Source organism: Cephus cinctus, unplaced genomic scaffold, assembly GCF_000341935.2.
Source record: "Cephus cinctus unplaced genomic scaffold, Ccin1 Ccin1_scaffold1343, whole genome shotgun sequence".
NCBI classification, from domain to species: domain Eukaryota; kingdom Metazoa; phylum Arthropoda; class Insecta; order Hymenoptera; family Cephidae; genus Cephus; species Cephus cinctus.
The window spans coordinates 93,298-110,929 of NW_014333756.1; the positions used below are offsets into that span (position 1 = coordinate 93,298).

At 38.0% G+C, this 17,632-nt stretch overlaps 3 protein-coding genes and 1 long non-coding RNA gene across 15 annotated transcripts in view; 3 read left to right on the forward strand and 1 right to left on the reverse strand.

Moving 5' to 3' along the window:
- Positions 1-6,722, forward strand: part of LOC107273014 — a 57,888-nt gene extending 51,166 nt beyond the window's left edge. For all 9 annotated transcript variants that reach the window (XM_025090341.1, XM_025090342.1, XM_015750795.2 and 6 more), the window contains one exon: positions 387-6,722. The gene's annotated coding sequence lies outside the window, so the exon portion shown is untranslated. The remainder of the gene's footprint in view (positions 1-386) is intronic.
- Positions 6,723-7,601: 879 nt separating this feature from the next.
- On the forward strand, positions 7,602-10,637 carry LOC107272969 (odorant receptor 13a). Of its 2 annotated transcripts, XM_015750690.2 has the most exons (9): positions 7,602-7,817; positions 7,906-8,099; positions 8,226-9,323; positions 9,488-9,719; positions 9,781-9,894; positions 9,976-10,066; positions 10,136-10,272; positions 10,327-10,459; positions 10,549-10,637. In XM_015750690.2, the coding sequence occupies exons 3-9, from the start codon at positions 9,206-9,208 to the stop codon at positions 10,600-10,602; spliced, it is 879 nt and encodes a 292-aa protein (XP_015606176.1). In that variant the 5' UTR covers positions 7,602-7,817; positions 7,906-8,099; positions 8,226-9,205; the 3' UTR covers positions 10,603-10,637. The 2 variants fall into 2 exon arrangements, with proteins under 2 accessions (XP_015606176.1, XP_024946114.1); XM_025090346.1 differs by having other exon boundaries at positions 10,327-10,623.
- Positions 10,638-10,680: 43 nt separating this feature from the next.
- LOC107273059 lies at positions 10,681-16,367 on the reverse strand. 3 transcript variants are annotated; one of them, XR_003061437.1, is made up of 7 exons: positions 15,738-16,367; positions 15,276-15,598; positions 13,535-13,801; positions 11,613-11,786; positions 11,342-11,528; positions 11,021-11,192; positions 10,681-10,851 (listed from the first exon to the last, which is right to left on the reverse strand). It is a non-coding gene; the product is annotated as an uncharacterized LOC107273059 (long non-coding RNA). The 3 variants fall into 3 exon arrangements; XR_003061436.1 differs by having other exon boundaries at positions 10,840-11,192; positions 13,530-13,801; XR_001539139.2 differs by lacking the exon at positions 10,681-10,851 and having other exon boundaries at positions 10,921-11,192.
- LOC107273058 (neurogenic differentiation factor 1) lies at positions 11,723-14,644 on the forward strand. The gene is made up of 3 exons (XM_015750854.2): positions 11,723-13,183; positions 13,269-13,464; positions 13,550-14,644. Exons 1-3 carry the CDS (start codon positions 12,888-12,890, stop codon positions 13,826-13,828), a joined length of 771 nt encoding a protein of 256 aa, XP_015606340.1. The 5' UTR covers positions 11,723-12,887; the 3' UTR covers positions 13,829-14,644.
- Positions 16,368-17,632: the final 1,265 nt, after the last annotated feature.

A 17,632-nucleotide genomic window follows, 5' to 3' on the forward strand; every position in this document is an offset into this window, starting at 1 on the left:
CCTCAGCCGAGATCAAATCCCACACCCCGGTACCTTTACCACATGAGAATCAAGAAAGAACGTTGAAATGCTACAAGGCAAATTACAAGCAAGGAAAACAAATAAAGAAAGAAACGGACGAGACATCGACTCCGCCGGACTGTTCTACGTGTCTCAGCAGCTGGTCTGCGTTATGCTGGTTAAACACGGCGGAGCTTCCGACTAGAATTACTAGATTCTTAATTACCACCCCTGGGTGGTGCAAGGGCATCCCCGCGGGGGGAGGTTTACTTATTAAATCTAAGTCGAGCTAAGCCTTAGACTAAGTTATAAGTTATATCGAAGAATTTATTTAATATATGAAAGACGCGAAGGAGGGGTAGGAGAAATTGAGAAAAGAGGGGGAGAGAGAGAGAGAGAGAGAGAGAGAGAGAGAGAGAGAGAATGTAACGTGGAAGTAAGAAGTGGGAGTGGGGTCGTTCTCGTAATGTGGAATTCACGTTCTGCGCATGCGCGCTACATTGAACATTACTTCCGTCAGGGCGCGAGTGAGGAAAGGGGAGGTGTACCACTGGACCACGAAGAAAAGATTAAAATATAAGTTTTTTGGAGTATCGAGAATCTCTTTTGGGTAAAGGGTTATATTATATACGTCATTAGCGCGCGACAGTGTTGTTCTTTCTTGTCCCTTTGATAACGAACAATGCACGACCCTTGACCCTCGGATCAATGAAACGTACTAAGCTAATCTTCACGGAAGCTGTATCTTACTATATGGAACATCGAATTTCGTTTTGTTATTGGGCTATCAGAATTTCTTAGCCGTCAGCGTAAAGCGGGGAGGGGGTGGATCGGGTGATCCTATTAGGCGACGAGGCGTCGCGACGACCCTCGTTCCTCCATATCGCGAGAACGAACCCTCACTGTGCACTGAGCCAAGATCTAATTATATCGGATAAGCCATGACAGTCGTGTGCTCCGTTATGGGGTAGCGCGATCCCTTGCTCCAGCCAGCGGTGCGTTGCGATTTCGGTACAGGGAAACCGGAAGAGAGCCATCGGGAGAGAGAGAGAGAAAGAGAGAGAGAGAAGTATGTGTGTGCGTGACTGTATGCGTGCGAGAGAGAGAGAGAGAGAGAGAGAGAGAGAAAAGTCAGAGTGCAAAATAAAAATAAAAAGACGAGAAGAAAGAGTCCTAAGGTTTAAGATGATCACGATGAAAGTTTTTAAGGGTTCATACACACTAGGGAAATGTGAAAGTTCAGAGGATGAATATCTTATGTGTATTGTCGAAGTGAAAGTTTGGTTGATTAGATTGGTCGATTATCCAAATAAGGGTTGGAAGCTGGGAAGGGGGGGACAGAGAATTATTTGGGACACGGTGGAGCAAAGGAGTGAATTACTTGCTTCCTTCGTCATTGACTGTGTCATTTTGAGAATGGGCGAGAGAGGGGGAGAGAGAGAGAGAGAGAGAGAGAGAGAGAGAGAGAGAGAGAGAGAGAGAGATAATGGGTCACTTGTGATGTGGGAGAGTCGAAAAATGAAAAAGAAAAAAATGCAAAAAACATATAACACAAGAGATGGGCGAACCTCTAATCGTTAACGATTTAACAAATAACAAAATACTGAGTATAAACACAAAAAAAAAAAAGAAACTTGCATAACATCTCTAATAGCGTTGATCTTCTATGATTTTAATGTGTGTTCTTGCTATCGGAAATAAGTCTGGGCCAGTCTCGCTGCCTCGTGGTTTTAATAATCGAAAGTGGGCCCTGACCTTATACAACGTGGCACACACAGCTGACATCGTCGTTGTACACTGCAGTAAAACAGTCGTCATATTATCGTTGATCATACATTGTGAATTTACCTTTAATCCTAAAACTATCCTAGTCTCGAGTAGATTATCATACAAGATTACATAATATTGTACCATCGTAAACAACTTTTTCCAATGTCATCTCAGTCTGCTATCGCTACCACTGTCATAATCTTAATTTTTTCCTTTTGTAAAATCAACAAATTTTTACCCCCTAAAAAAATACTAAGAATTACAGTATATATAAAAATTACATGATCACTGATATTAAAAAAAATAAAAAAATAAAAAAATAAAAAAAAAAACGGTCCAGCCAGTAAGACCAAAATTAAGCGGCATACAAATAAAAATTGCGTCTCTTACAATTCCACAAGCGTACGCCAATCATTAAGTTTTATTCCGTTTTATTTTTTTAAAATTATATTCCAATAATCATTATCAATGTCGATGCGTCAATGATTTTGGAAAAATATTTGTTGAACATTTTTCTCACAAACGCATTTTCAACACCGACGGGTGGCATGTGTGACGCATCTCTCAATGATACAGAGTCGCGCCACGCACACGTGTCTCTCATACATAATACATGATACATAAATACATTAGCAGCATAATATTAGACACATAGCTGATGAAGCGGCCAGAGCCCACTTACGAGCCGAACGCAGCGTAATTAAACGGTCAGAAACATAAAGTTAAATAATGAAAGAATTAAATGAATAAATAAAATATATCTCTCTCTTCACTATGATAATATAATGAATAATAATTCAATCTCTCTTTGCTACCAAGTTGTACTTATTCTTAATTAATTTACTTGTACAAAAAAAGAATGTGTTAAATAAATATATAATATAATATACATCTATAAATAACATATATTATATATATATTATATATATACATATACATTATATAATATTAATTATCTTATTGATTAAATGAATTAATTGATTATTATTATCATTATTATTGTTATCATTGCGATAGTACATTATTATTATTATTATTATTATTATTATTATTATTGTCATTATTGATTACGCCATCGATTGTCTACACATACTTGCGAATATTCGAGAGCAAAGAGTACACTGGGCGTGAATGACTTTTGATGTGATCCAATATGTGCGAATAACGGTTAGTTTTTGTGATTAATATGAATTGTTGTTGCTGTTGTCTTTGTCGTTGCTATTATTATTATCATCGTCATTTACCATTGATACAATTAACAACGACGATTACAATGAACGTCGAGCGACGACGATGATGGTTATAACGACAACGATGATTGTGACGGTAATGGGGATTTCGAAATTTCGGGCCATTCTTTCCGTGTGTAAAGGTAATTCAAAGAAGTCATTAAATTAAAATAATAAGATCATACGTAGAAAAAGAAAAAACATTGTGAAGCTTCGTATTAAATCGTACACGTACACAGGGACACGCTCATGATCATCATTCGATTTATTCGCCATGTCGTTCGTGTGTAATAATTTTGAAAATTGAATCGTTCCTTTCATAAAAATTTTTTTTATTTTTTTTAATGTCATTTCTCTATCCTCTATTCATCCAATCGAGTCCCACTGCTTGCCGCTAGTCCTGACTTATTGCTTTCGTATCCAGGATGTTGCCTAACCTCAAATTTGTTAATCTCATTCTTCGTGTTCATGCCTCGTTATCGTTTCTTATCATACCTCCGCAACAGATCTTTGACCGCAGTCGCGTTTTCTCAGTGGTCGAGGTGGACGCGTGTTATCGGAACAGGAACCGGAAGAGTTAATTGAAAAAACACTGCACTAGGCTAAAAATGATATCTGCTCTCGGTGCTACGTTTGCTTCGAGTCTCGTACTGATTTTCAATTACGATCGCGCAATGGATAACGATAAAAATTTGTGGCGGGTGAAATAAGGTTATGAGAAATATGAACGATGAAAATATATATTCGCAGGACTTACCGTTATATATATATATTTATTTTTTTCGTATCGCATACACAGACAAAGACATGTAGTTTTTAAAGAATCTTGTAATATCTAAAAAAAACAAATAACGTTTTTAACGGCTTGGGTCCCTTTACATTTATACACTTATATATATGTATATATATACATACATTCGAATACGTATGGTACACGGGACAAATCACGTGCGCAGGAACGAAGTGATAAATAATGAAGTTAGAAGTGTGACGGTAGTAAATGAGTACCGAAAGTTATGATTAACGAATCTTACTAAGCGTTACGGATGGTATTAATTGGAAAAGTTTGTGAAAAGTTTCAAGAAAATAATTAAGAATTGTGAAAAGATTTTTGAACGCCCATTGGAACCATTGACCGTGTGTTTACCATATTTTAATTTGACTGTTGTGTGTGTATGTATATACATGTTTTATACTTACCAGGGATTCCTAACGTACTCTCTTCTAGAATCTAGATAGGCCAAATCTATTTGTCGAATACGAATCGAGTGACGGTTGACTCGCTGGACGCCATGTTGGAAAAGTGAATGCTGGGAAATGTCGCGCGTTGATTTGAATTCTTTATGGATATACGTTGTGTCTGTGGAATAAAGGCTGGTTTCCATTGGCGACAGGGGATCTATCGCGACTTGAATTGTGGCGGGACATTATTTCCTTCCTTACCTTTTTATTCCTAAGACATTTTATCGAGTCTCGGGGAACTGCGGAAAGGACTTGTGGCCACACGGGACTTAATTAACGTTTTAATGTACACGGTCGGCCATCTTTCCTTTCGCGGTATCAAAGCCCTGGACTCTACTTGCATACATATACACTGAGAAGATTGTATGATAACATTAATTAGCGTACGATTTAAGCGTATATTATTAATTGGGGTATACCCATGAGCCTTTCTCTTAGACTTATCGCAGACTCGCGACAATGGGCTCCGACGGAACCCTTTCGGCTGTGTCGCAATTGTCGACGACACGGATCGAGAGAAATACGAAGGAACTTTTAGGTAAACGGCCGACTGGGCTGAGGAGCGCATTACGTCACGGGAATGCACTTCTTAGATTAAAAACTCATTCTACGACTCTTGTCCCTTGGATTTATGAATGACCGTCGCGACGCTTTGGCCGCGTCGTCGATTCATTGTTTTTTTGTGATTTGAACTTTTTTACCCTTTTTTTTTTCTTTCATTTTTGTAATTTTCTTATTGGCCTTTTTTTACTTTATAGATCGCCATTAATCGTAAATGTCACATGCCGTTCGAAAATGTATTTGCGTCTTTGTCCCGTGCGACTTGTCGATAGTTTGTAATGGCGGATTTTTGAAAATGAAGATCGAAGGTGAAGAAAGAAGATGAAGATGGATTCTCTTCATTTCCGTCCCTAATCACATCCTTGTATATTTGTAAGTTGATTTTTTTTCTTTGATTTTAAAGAATTTCTTGCAGATGCTTTTTTGCCCTTTTTCTATTTTTAATTGTGCCGGTACCGGGGAAACAAGAGACTGGACCGCGGAACTCTAGCAATAACTGAAAATGGCTGCTTATATCTTTATAGATTGGAAAAAGTGATTTTAACTCTTTTTCTTTTTTTTTTTTCTTTTCTTTTTCAAAGAAGAGCGTATGGTTGTGTCGTATGGGAATTCGAGAAACATAATACGGTGCCTCCAATGACGGTCTCTATTTTCCGTGGCGATTTCAAAAATTTTTAATTCTCACCTTAAATACTTTCTTATCACTCTCGTATACCAATTCATTCCTATTGATCGGTATTAATTTTCAAAATTTCTCCACGTTATCTCTGATCATTATCAATTTTAATTTTTCTTTTTCTTTCACTCGGACTGCGATTGCGTCTCTCGTGTATGTTATTGGTAATGCGTTGTCGTCCGAGAGAATTTTCATCCCCGAAATCAAAAATTTGGAAAACAAACAATTTTCAAAATTCTCCAAACCGCATTTATCGACCATATCAATAAATCCGACGTGATCGATTCGAGAAATTAAACAAAAAAATCATCTCGGACGACCAACTAGCAATTGGTCGTCAATTGTCAAAAAAAAAAAAAAACACCAAGTGCAATATCGCGTGCGTGCGTATTAAATTGTCTGCGAGGACGACGCCCTGTGAAAATTGTCCAAGCGCCCCGTGGCCATAACGAGGGCACCTTGAAAAAGGCACCTCTTGAAAATTTCATTAAAAAGTTCATACAAACAAATTTTCAAAATGCAAAATCGTTCCTTACGGCGCCAATACAATTTTCCAGTAACTCGTCAAAATTTAAGTAAAAATACATATAATTATTAATTAAGTAAAAGAGATCCTTATCACGTCTTTCTATCCATATGCGTATCACGTCTCCATATGAGCACAGTCATACGCATACGTAATACAGGGTGATCGTGTGTGTGGCACGGTTCTTTTCCAACAATAGACACGTGATGTTCATAACCATTGAAAGTAAACGAAAAAGGCCGTCCTCCTGGAACACCCTGTACATACATCCCTTATAATCTAATAACGATTAAAAACCATCGAAATAATTTCAATCAAACGTCCTTTTCATCCAGTCTATCATTTTCCCCATTGTTACCAATCAAATCGCGATCTACGTTAAGCGGATCGATAACGCGGCGAGACGGCAGATACGACAGAAGTAAAGAGTGACGAAACGAAAAATGAAAAAATTTAACAATTTTCAAAACACAACTCAATCCACTGTACATACATACGTTTTACTAAATAACCCTTAAAGAAAACAGCTATTGTAAACCTAAACTGTAAGTCTTCGACTATTTCGTATTAAATTCAAATTTCATTCAAACTTCATTCGACGATGTGAAAATTTCGAATTGTTCGATAACGGCAATGAATAATGCGATGAACGAGCGAATGACGTAATATATGCATATATATACATATATTTGCAAAAAAAAAAGAACGACAAAAAAAATTCGAAATGAAAATTTTACATTTCTCGAAACGCCTTTCTCCACTAACGCCATTTTTTCTCAGCTATTATCACGTTATTCTCTTTCTCTTCCGAAAGTAAAAAAAGCATGACAAAAAAAAACTAAGAAAAAAAGAAACAAAATTAAGGGACGTTCAAACAAACTGAACTATACACATACATGCATATAGAGATAACCATTGACAATTGTCATTGTTCGTTGTTACGTTATCGTTGTCCCTTATCAGTTTGTCCTATCTCTTCGATTAGCCATTGATAATCGATAATTATTATTATCTCATCGATAATCTCATTATCAATAATTCTTATGAATTTTTATCGACGAAAGGATGTACACTAATTACGCAATTACGTCTTGTACCCGTAAACGATACGTTATTACCTTAAAAATTAAATAAACAAAAAAAGTCTTACTTATACATAATATAAATACGTCACGACGAGCATAATAGGTAGATATGCATATATACATTTATATGCGCAATAACATATCCGCATATACGTATATATGCATGTATACGTACTTATAAATAATAATTACGATAATATAATGATATTATTATTATTGACGCGATTATTATTATCATCATCATTATTATTATTATTATTAATATTATTACTACTAAACGAGGAAATAACGCCCTAATCCCATTTGTTGTGAATGTTTACGTTGTTTTATGATATTCGAAATATTCTAAAAATAAAGTCTATGATTTCCATGTGGACTTGTCGATCATTAATCATCAAATTTTTTGTCGGATGACTATGGCTGATTTATTTTTTATTTTTTTTTTTTAACGTTTGATTATCTCTGGCTTCGATTCAATGAGAAATCCAGGGTCGAGGTACGTTGAGTTTGTTTTGAAGCAAATTCTTTGAGGATTACTCGCACGGTGGTTGATAGTGAATTAATAATATTTGATACAGGTAGTATCAACAGAGTATCTGATCGATGGAATAAAAGGATCCGGTGGTTGGATCGGATCGTCAGTTTATTCCTTTAGTGCAAGATGAGAGCTTGGTGCTGTTTTTGGTTAATGCTGGTGGCGGTCATTTTCGTCTCCTGCAATATTCACGGTGAGTTTTTTGTTTCGAGGGTCTGAAAAGATTTAGGGAAATTTTTTAATTTTAAAAGGAGGGAAGTAAGCTTGTACCTTATTTTTAGTTCGTGCGAGGAACGTCAGGGCGCCACTGCAGAGACTGAGGTATCCTGGTGCAGGTTATGTTCGTACCAACTCAGCTGGCTGTAAAATTGGACAAGTAAAGTCTTACGAGCATCGAGACGTGAACGGAGAATCGGAAAACGCTGATTGGAAACTGGCGAGAAAGAATTTACCGGGACGTGACATTCAGGATGAGGTATTGTTCTTGATAAGAGATATAAGCGTGGAACATGAGTTTAACAAAGACTAGACTAGCCTGTCCGGTGCGATTGTGCAGTAGGTGAAATATATTTTTGAAAAATGTACATATCTGTTTACGTAGACCAAGATTCAGGACGTCGCAGAAGAGTCAGCTGGATTGTCGGTGTACCAAGAGAACAAGGAATATCAAGTAAAGCCAAGAAATCGATGGAAAATGATGTACGCTACGAAAAATGACAGCATCAAGGCTGATTAAAGGAATTGTCAGTCCAAGTTATCCCTGTAGTATTTGTCAATGTGAATTTTAATAAAAATAGCTGGTAGTCCATTATACGTTTATTGATTGTTCAATTTCAACTAATAGCAGACATCGTGACGTGACTCTTGTTCCAAAGGGTGGATTGGAAAATCTAGTTAATGGGGTTGGTAATACGACAATAGCTATTAGCTCGGCTATTCTGACTTAATGCCATTAATTATTGTGACATACTAAAATATTCTGATATCGAACGATTCTCAGTGCAATTATCCGCAATTGCGCGACGCTGCTGTAATAACTGGCTATGGCGAACACGCGATGAAGAGAATTCATAATGACTCAAGGTGCATCTGCAGTTTGTCAAGTGAATAAGGGCTTAGTCCACCGGCTTGAAACTTGACGAGTCATGGATATTTTTGAGACTCGAAATTTCATTGTGAACAAACTTTTACTGGGAATTCTTGGCGTCTAGCCGTATTAATCACCATTTCGAAATCCTTTTCATGCATTTCTTTTCTGCCTGTGCACGTCCACCGTGTCTTGGACGGCAGTTTTATTGGTACGGAATGACGAAATGTCTTTTTTTTTTGTAATTATCAAAATCAAACATTTTTAGTATTTACCTTTTTGTGTTTTCTCAAGGCACCATATCTTGTGTACGCGTGGGGCGATTTGCCGCTATTTACAGAAATCCTAACGACATTTGTAACATTATTAATTAACATTACGAAACTTACTAATTCTGTCATAAGGCATGATAAGGTTTGTGTATACAATAGTACTATTTTTATTGGCTACTAATATTAATCACTGTTGTCCTCATTGTTTCTCAATCTGTATAGATGAGAGATTTTCTTGAACAAATTAAAACGGATTACGACACTCCGCAAGACGATTTCGAGGCAAAAATTTATAAAAGATACGCTGATCGTACCAGGAAATTTTCTATCGGTTATGCAGGTAAGAACTGATCTATATATTTTCTGCCTGACGAGGCATAGGTATGCCGTTACAAAGGTAAAACAGAGATCTAGTATTTTTAACGTACCTACAGAGTGAACGTAAAAAATCTGTTTTACCGACGACAGATTACATCTTTTTCCTTTCTTCACTTATCTTTTCAGTCTGGTGTCACGCTTCATTTTCACTATACATTATTGGACCTTTCCTTAATCACACAGAGGAACGACCATTTCCAGGGCATACAAAATATCCCTTAGACGAAGACAAATATTATTGGTTCATCGTATCTCATCAGTCGATATGTACTTTTACCGTTTCCGCCATCACTGCTGCCGTCGATGCACTTTTTGTCATGCTCGTTCATCACATATGCGCCAAATTTGCAGTACTTGGGTGAGCACACGTATTCTGATGATTTTTCAAAAATATTAAAACCGATACAATTTTTTCGAAGATATAACCTCGAGAAAATCGGCGAGGATCTATCAGAAAGTCCATCGGCGCAAGACGAGCTGGAAACGTATAAAAAAATTGTGAACTGCGTAAAAAAACACAAGGAAGCTATAGGGTAATGAAATGTATCCTCACACAAATAGATTTAATATATCATCGTAAATAATAATAACATCGTCATTTTGATATTCTTAAGTTTCGCTGATTCAATGGAGTCAGCATTTTCTATACCAACGTTCATCAATCTTACGATGAACATGATAGTAATGAGTACTTCCGGTTTTGTAGTAAGTAATTGCATAATTGTAATTAAATAAAAGGAAAATTACCGAGTACCAAGCAATAATTTTCTTCAGATGCTAGCCAACGTCCATTCGATACCAAATCTAGTAAAATACATAGGATTGTCAGTCACCCTAACCGTTCATCTTTTCTTCATGAGTTGGCCAGCCCAGGAGATGATGGACCACAGTGCAGAAATTTGCGAATTCGCGTAAGTTATAAATTTGTCAGCGATACGTGAATTATGCAATAAAATTACCAACAGGTATTTCGCATCATGGTATCGCACATCGCAAAGATCTAAAAATTTATTGAAGTTCCTGATGATGAGGAGTCAAGTTCCTTGCAAGTTGACAACAGGAAAGCTCTACGTCATGTCCTTGGAAAATTTTTGCGCGGTAAGGATACGGACGCAATGGACACCCACCAGGTACCAACTACTTGCCGGTCGCACCAACCAAACCAACAGGTTTTCTCAACCTTTCAGGTCCTGAAGACGTCCATGTCCTATTTTACAGTATTAAAGTCCTTGAGAGACTAGAAGATCTGTGTAACCAAAAAGATAGAAAAAATCAGTACGCAAATAGATAATACAGATTAATACTGTATAGTGAAAGTATATATGTATATATATATTTTTTTAACTATCCCTTGGCCACGTGCCCACACGCCATATGGTATGGCGGTCGTTTTGAAGCTGCCTGTATCGTAGCAGATTGTCCAACCTGGAGAGAACGATCTATCATTCTCTCTTCATGAGGTACGCACTCCACCCCCTGCTCAGAATCCGCTAATTGGATAGAAATGAGTAACGATAAAACGGGTTGGCCAACAAGAGAACCGAATGGTGAAATTCAGTATAATTTTCTTTTAAACGCCTCAGTACTGGTCTTAGCATAATATATGCTTATGAATGATTTTTATAGAAAAATCATTAGTCCTTAGACAGTCGGTATTACCTCCCTAATGAAATTACACGACTTTAGATTTTCTCTTGGCATCCCATCATCATCATCATCATCATCATCATTATCATTATCATCATCATCATCATCATCTATAGGAAGTTCGTATCAACATAGGAATCTACCCTATGGACTCTTCCAAGTAACACCTTGCTACCTTCATGTACTGTAAAAGAAGTAGGTATGTGAATTTTTCTGTATACATATACATAGACCAAGAGGTAGTATTTCTAATATAGTCTGTGTATTTGGTAGTTTATACACTGTAAGATAGCACTAATTGCAAAGGCGGAAATGCAGAGAGGGGATGCATACCCTATCTTGGCACGCGACGGTTGATCTTGCCCTCTTTTCTTTTCTCCTTGTCCTTAAGCTTCTTCTCTCTCCTTTCAAGTTATCTTTGGCATCTTTTGAATTTAAAGGGACGCCCCTGTGATACTATCAAAGCCTTCTCCTTTGCCATACAGGTACACAGATAAAGAGCACCAAGTTCCTGGTTTGCCTAAAAGTTAGAAAGTCATTGGTAGGAAAACAATTGACAGTACAAAAAATGATTAAATGATTCATAGTCAATTTCATAATTTACCTTATATTTTTTATATTAAGAAGTGTGTTGTTACTCGATGAGGTCATTTTTGGAAATTCTTAATGGACAGCCATTAGTCCATCCAAAATTTAGATCCTAGGTAAGAGATATGAACGCCACGATTGTTTCTTAGGAAAAGACTAGCCGGAAATGGAGGAGGTACCAGAAGAAAATCTGAAAATAAAGGTAAAAGAAGGTGAGAACCATGAGGAATATGAAGAAGAAATATCCTGGACTCGAGGTCGCGTGCCGTTGGCTGCCTTGTTTCCTCAATTTTTTTATCTCGAATCCTCCTTATTGTTCTTAAGCTCGTTATGTCAGGATCGTTGGCCCATTGTGGCCACCATTGTAATGGCATCTGTCGTTCATCCCTAGGAAAAAGGCACCTAACCTAGTAACCAGAGACCCCGAAGGAAAATAAGTCCGGGAAATCGGAAATTGAAAATTAATTTACGGCATAGACCACAAGACCAGTGTCGATGATTACGTGTAATTTTCTTCACGAATTTCGCCTGCACGGATCCCAAAACTGTGTATAGCAGCATCTACCTAGATTTCCAAAATGAATCCTTCATTATTTCTACAGCCTATCATATAGATAAATACTAAATATCCAATGTACAACACAACCACCATCATTTTTTGAATATGTTTAGTAACTAATCTCCAAAAATTAAATTTTTCAAAATTATTCTCCATCAAAATAATACCTTTTTCAGGTACATCAGCTGGTTAACTATTTGGAGCAGGTATCTTACCCTTACACATTGATGAGGGTCCCTTTAAAGTTCTACTATATACAGATATCTATATACTATATGTACAGGTATGTACCATAAATAAAGTGAATACAGTCAAGAACCAAGTGGCAGTAACGGTAGTGGGGAGCGAAGGTAGTAGGTTATAGGTACTGTAGGTAAAGGTACGAACGCGTGGCACCAGGTGCGTATTATCTAGGGATGAGCACGAAACGAGGCGGCACCATATGTTGATGTGCCGAAGAACGCCCCGGCACGCGCCACATTCGAACGCGAACCTTTACTCGGCGAGGACGAAGAGAACGTTCTCTTCTCATTCCTCGAGAATACGTGGTGCATTCCTCATTGCGTAGCTACATTGAAACATAGCAAAGAGAAAAGTCTGATTAAAAAAAAAAGAACACGCGAACAAAGTAACAATAAAGTGCGTGATAAAATTATGCGTAAACAGTATCAAGTTCTGATGATGATTTTCATGTGAACTTTTGTGACCTCACTCTTTGACTTATGAGCCGAGATGGCGTTGCTCTCGAATCATCACAACAGCTATCAAACATCATCGGAAATGATTGATCAAGCATTTCCAACGCCTAGTAGAAATTATGATCCGCTTTATCCGTCGCCTTACAATTCGCCTAATTACGAGACTATGAGGAGCTCGTACAGGGATGGATATCAGATGGAGGGTTGCGTTACCCCTAGAAGAGAATTTGAAAATTTGGATTTTGGCAGAGAATCTATGGAGTACACTAGGACTCCTGAAGGATATGAAAGAGCCCCTTATGGAGTTTTGACACCATTGACACCTCAGAGGTTAGTTTGACATTGATCATTTAATGTAAAAAAAATTGTTGTGATCGGTGATTAACGAGTATATTAATTATTTGATTAATCTTAGATACGATCCACAACATTCTATTGATCATACAACATCACCGAGATCTACCCTGTACGAAGAAAATTCCATGGAATATCAAAATCCCATGTACTGCTACGAGACGCCACCCCAGGAACCAAGATATCATCCCCTGGAGAACAAAGTCCAGTCGAATCCGGAATCACAAGCGCCGTGGGATCCAGTGACGGCGGCTCATGTAAAGATAAAATTTTATGTGAAATTTATATGGTGAAAAAATTTGAAAATTTATACTCAATCGACCTCACTTTCTTTTTCCATAGAAAATTCAGTCTTCACCAACTTCCAGTCCAAGAAGAGGTCGTCGAAGATCCAGGGACGTACCACCGTCCCCCAGCGTCTTGAAGCGTCGTCGTCTCGCTGCCAATGCACGTGAAAGACGTCGCATGAACGGCTTGAACGACGCTTTCGATAAACTCCGTGAAGTTGTCCCCAGTTTAGGCGCCGATCACAAGCTCAGTAAATTCGAGACGCTGCAGATGGCGCAGACCTACATTGCTGCGCTTTGTGATCTTCTGGAAAGACACGACGGGAAGAGATAAGTGAATTAATTAGTTAAATAGTTAAGACGTATGTAAAGTTAATTTTTGGGAGGTTAAGTATAAATAGACAGATAGATTATTAATAAGGAATTAAATAAGTTATTGTATCGTTGAGGATCATACGGCAGATACCAAAGACGGGTGAGTTTTGAGTATTTATATTAGTTTTTATAAAAAGATGGACAGCTAATGATCCAAAGACTAATTATTGCCTTATCGTGTTGCCATTGTGCAAATGACAATAATCGATGGTAATGATACTTAATATTTAAATTGTGCGAATTCCTAATTAGCTCATAATTATGTATTAGATCATGCGTGAATTCCGTGCCTTAGGTGGACACTCGTATTTTTAATTATTATATAATACGTTTTAACGTATCAGGTCCCTTAATGTGTCCGTCCATTTTTAATGACCACGTGATTACTAAGTATTTAGTGTATAGTGCTTTTTTTGTTTGTCTTATCATTTTTTTTTTACGTTTGTATCTAGTCAGAGATTTGTGTAAATTCAATTGCGTCCAGTACGTTTCTTTTATATCTATTTCCTATGAAAACTATGCGCTTTAGAATTTCACCTAGTATATTTTAATCAGCAGTTAGTTTCCTCTTAATTTAGACAATCACCGCAAGACTTAATTTTTACCATAAAGGATATCGTGTTCGCCAAAGAAAAATTGTAAATAGCCAAAATAGCACTTTGTGTGGCCAAAGAAACGAGAAAAAATAAGTCCCCTATACAGAACCCTCAAGAGATTAAAACGTCCCGAAGACCTCTTTGTATTTTTCGAAAAATTTTAATAAACAGAAATTAATTAAAAAGGAATCATAATTGTCAAATAATCCAATTATACAAGTGTTTCCTAATGCAGGTAAACAAAGGAGTAAAAAAATAATTCTTGCCAAAGTCAACGATTCAAAAAAGAAGTGTCAGTCTAATTTTCTACAATAAAATTAAGGCAGAATTGACTACTGATAATATGATACAATCAGCATAGCTTCACATGAGACACGAATCCGCCATGCGTGCCACATCGGGCGGTATTAAGGTAGAGAATGAGTATCGCATTCTGTGTATTCGCCATGCGTGACCAGCGATTTTCCAGTGAGTACATACGCGTGCGCGTAAGCGTGCCAGGTTCAGTCAAGTCATTAATTGAGAAAGAGAAACACGAGTAAAGTCATATACGAGTGCATTAAAACATTTTTTAAAGCATCAATAAGTCGTAGTATACAGTAATAAAAATATATTAAACCAAGCTATGACGTTTTCAATTCTCGAAAAACAATTGAAAGGAAAAAGTAAATTGGTGCACCAAACAAAAATATGACTTCCGTTTGATGGGACCACGATGGCACGAGTCCCCATAAAATCGCCATATGGCACCATGGCGCGTTGCCAAACTCACCCTATGGTCGAGACAAAATGGAACCGAATGCATCTTACCCTCTGTTACTTTAATTCAGTGTCTTTTCAGTTTTGTTCCTTCGTCCTTCTTCCTTCGGCAGAAGAAACATTCTGGAAGCCCAACTGGGAGTCGATGCGTCGGCACTATTGAGATGGTCGAGAGAAAAGGTTGACACCAGGTGTCGAAAATTCCTGTCATTTTGCTGGGCCTCCATTTTCGATATTCAATTAGCCCAGGCTCTCTTTTCTCTGTGAGTATATATTTCGCTTGAAATCTTTCAAATGAACAGCACACTCCACTGCCTTCACGATATTCCTAATGCTTTTGTATATCGGTGTAGGTTATGGTACTGTAAGGGACACTGTGAAAAAATATTTTCATACTTCGACATACTGGCACATCGTAATGAAAGGAAGTCAAAAAGTAAAAAAAGATACTTTAATATAGACGAATATATCCCTGAACTTTAGTATGACAATTTAGAATTCAATTATCAATACCTGTGTACGCTTGGTCTCGTTAACATCCAGTTGATATGTTGACAGTGCTACCTGGGAGAGGTCGACCATTTGGAGAAAATTGTTTGAACAAATAAAACAGATTTATTTTTAGTGATATTCACAGTACAGTCCCAACCAGCAAAAGAACAGTCTCTTCGATCGTTGGTAGGGTTATCAAACAATGTAGAATTGACAGGAGACTCTTTCTCTAGTTTCAGTAATATCAGGCTCGTCAAAATTTCTAAATAATCCTTAGAGAACCATGACTTGCTGCATAACCTACGATTCCTTGAGCACTATTTTCAAGCCAGGGCTCAGACTTCGAGTAAGCGACAGCACACGCTACGTTAGCACGTTTTTGAATGGTGCAACCTGACATAACCTTCCCCTTTCGTTTCGTCGCAATGGGTAACGCCATTTCCAAAACGTGCTGGCGTAGCGTGTGGTATATCACTAGTACGGAGTCCCAGACGCGATAATCCAGTTCGAAGAAAGGATGATGAACGAGCAACGAGACGAAAGAAAAATTGAGAACAAAATGTCGCCACGGTATTCGAGTCGAACGGTTGTCGAACATCGAGCTACAGGATAGCCAACAACATTCCGTCCGCGACGACTGCCGACGACGACGACAACAGCGCCACTGACTTATTGCGACGGTTCATTGTAACGACGTACAACTACGGCGACGGTCGGACTTCGGTTAGGTTTGTCGCGAGGATCGTTCGCGCGCAATCGAGTGAGATGTCAGAGACGCGTGAGGGCATGAGGGTGCGCCTTAAAAGGCGCCTCACCTCGCGGGAGTCCTTAATCGCGCCCGCTCAATGGTCAATTAACGCTCGCTAAATCCCGCTTGACGATCGATCGGAGAATCGGTGGATCGACCGTCGCTCGCGATGAGAACGCCATGAGAATGTGAACGGCATTCGCAATGCGATAGCGAGAACGGAATAATGTTTTCATGGAACGATCTGTGGTATTTCGACGCGCTTCTTTCTTGTTGGCAATACAACTTTGCCCTTTTGGAAGACACCTTTTTTTATTTTACTTTTGGAAACAATTGTGTTTCGAGCAATACGTGCATAATGGGGTAAGTTTTTTTTTTTTGGAATTTAGTTTTCAACCCTTTTCACGAGTTTTCATGATTTTACTTTTCAAACGGACAAATCTGTCAGTTTGAATTCTTGAGGGCGGACAGCCAGACACGTGCCGAACAATAGGATCTTGTTAGGGATTTCGAAATTTTTTCGGAAATGAAAACTTATTCTTCCAGTTTATTTTCGTGAAAATATCCCTTCGTTTGGATCGATTAGAAATGACCTAATAAAATATACCAATGCACTGCCATGATTGAATACAAAAAATCCATTCCGAGATTAGAAAGATGGCGGGTCCAAAGGGTACTGATACCGATCAGCAAAAAGAAGTCGTAAACCCTGTCCCGAGATCAATCGCGATCGAATGAGTATAGAAAGAGGCCCAAAGCGGTCGCCGCTTGAAAACAATGCTGCTGTAATTATGTGCACAAGGTGCTACCACAACGTTCGCCACGATTATTATTAAGGGGTTAGATATGTTAATGACAATACTATCTGAGCAGGTGGTAGACTTTTTCACGGGAAGGCAGTAAGAAAGATCACAGTACAAGACAAGAACAGGTGTCTGCTTGGCCAGTCTCACTCGCGGGGGTGTAAGACGAAAAGAAGGGAGAAAAGATAAAAAAAAATAAATAAAATCGAGGTTACCGACCTCTTTTAAATTATTCCAAAATTCACCCTAGAGTTTATAGGCCCCATAAACATCATCGAGACCCATACCAAAATTCCAGCGGGTTCCAAGGTGGCGCTTAGATCGGTATGGATAGGCCCAAAATGATCTTGAGATTTCTAAAAAAA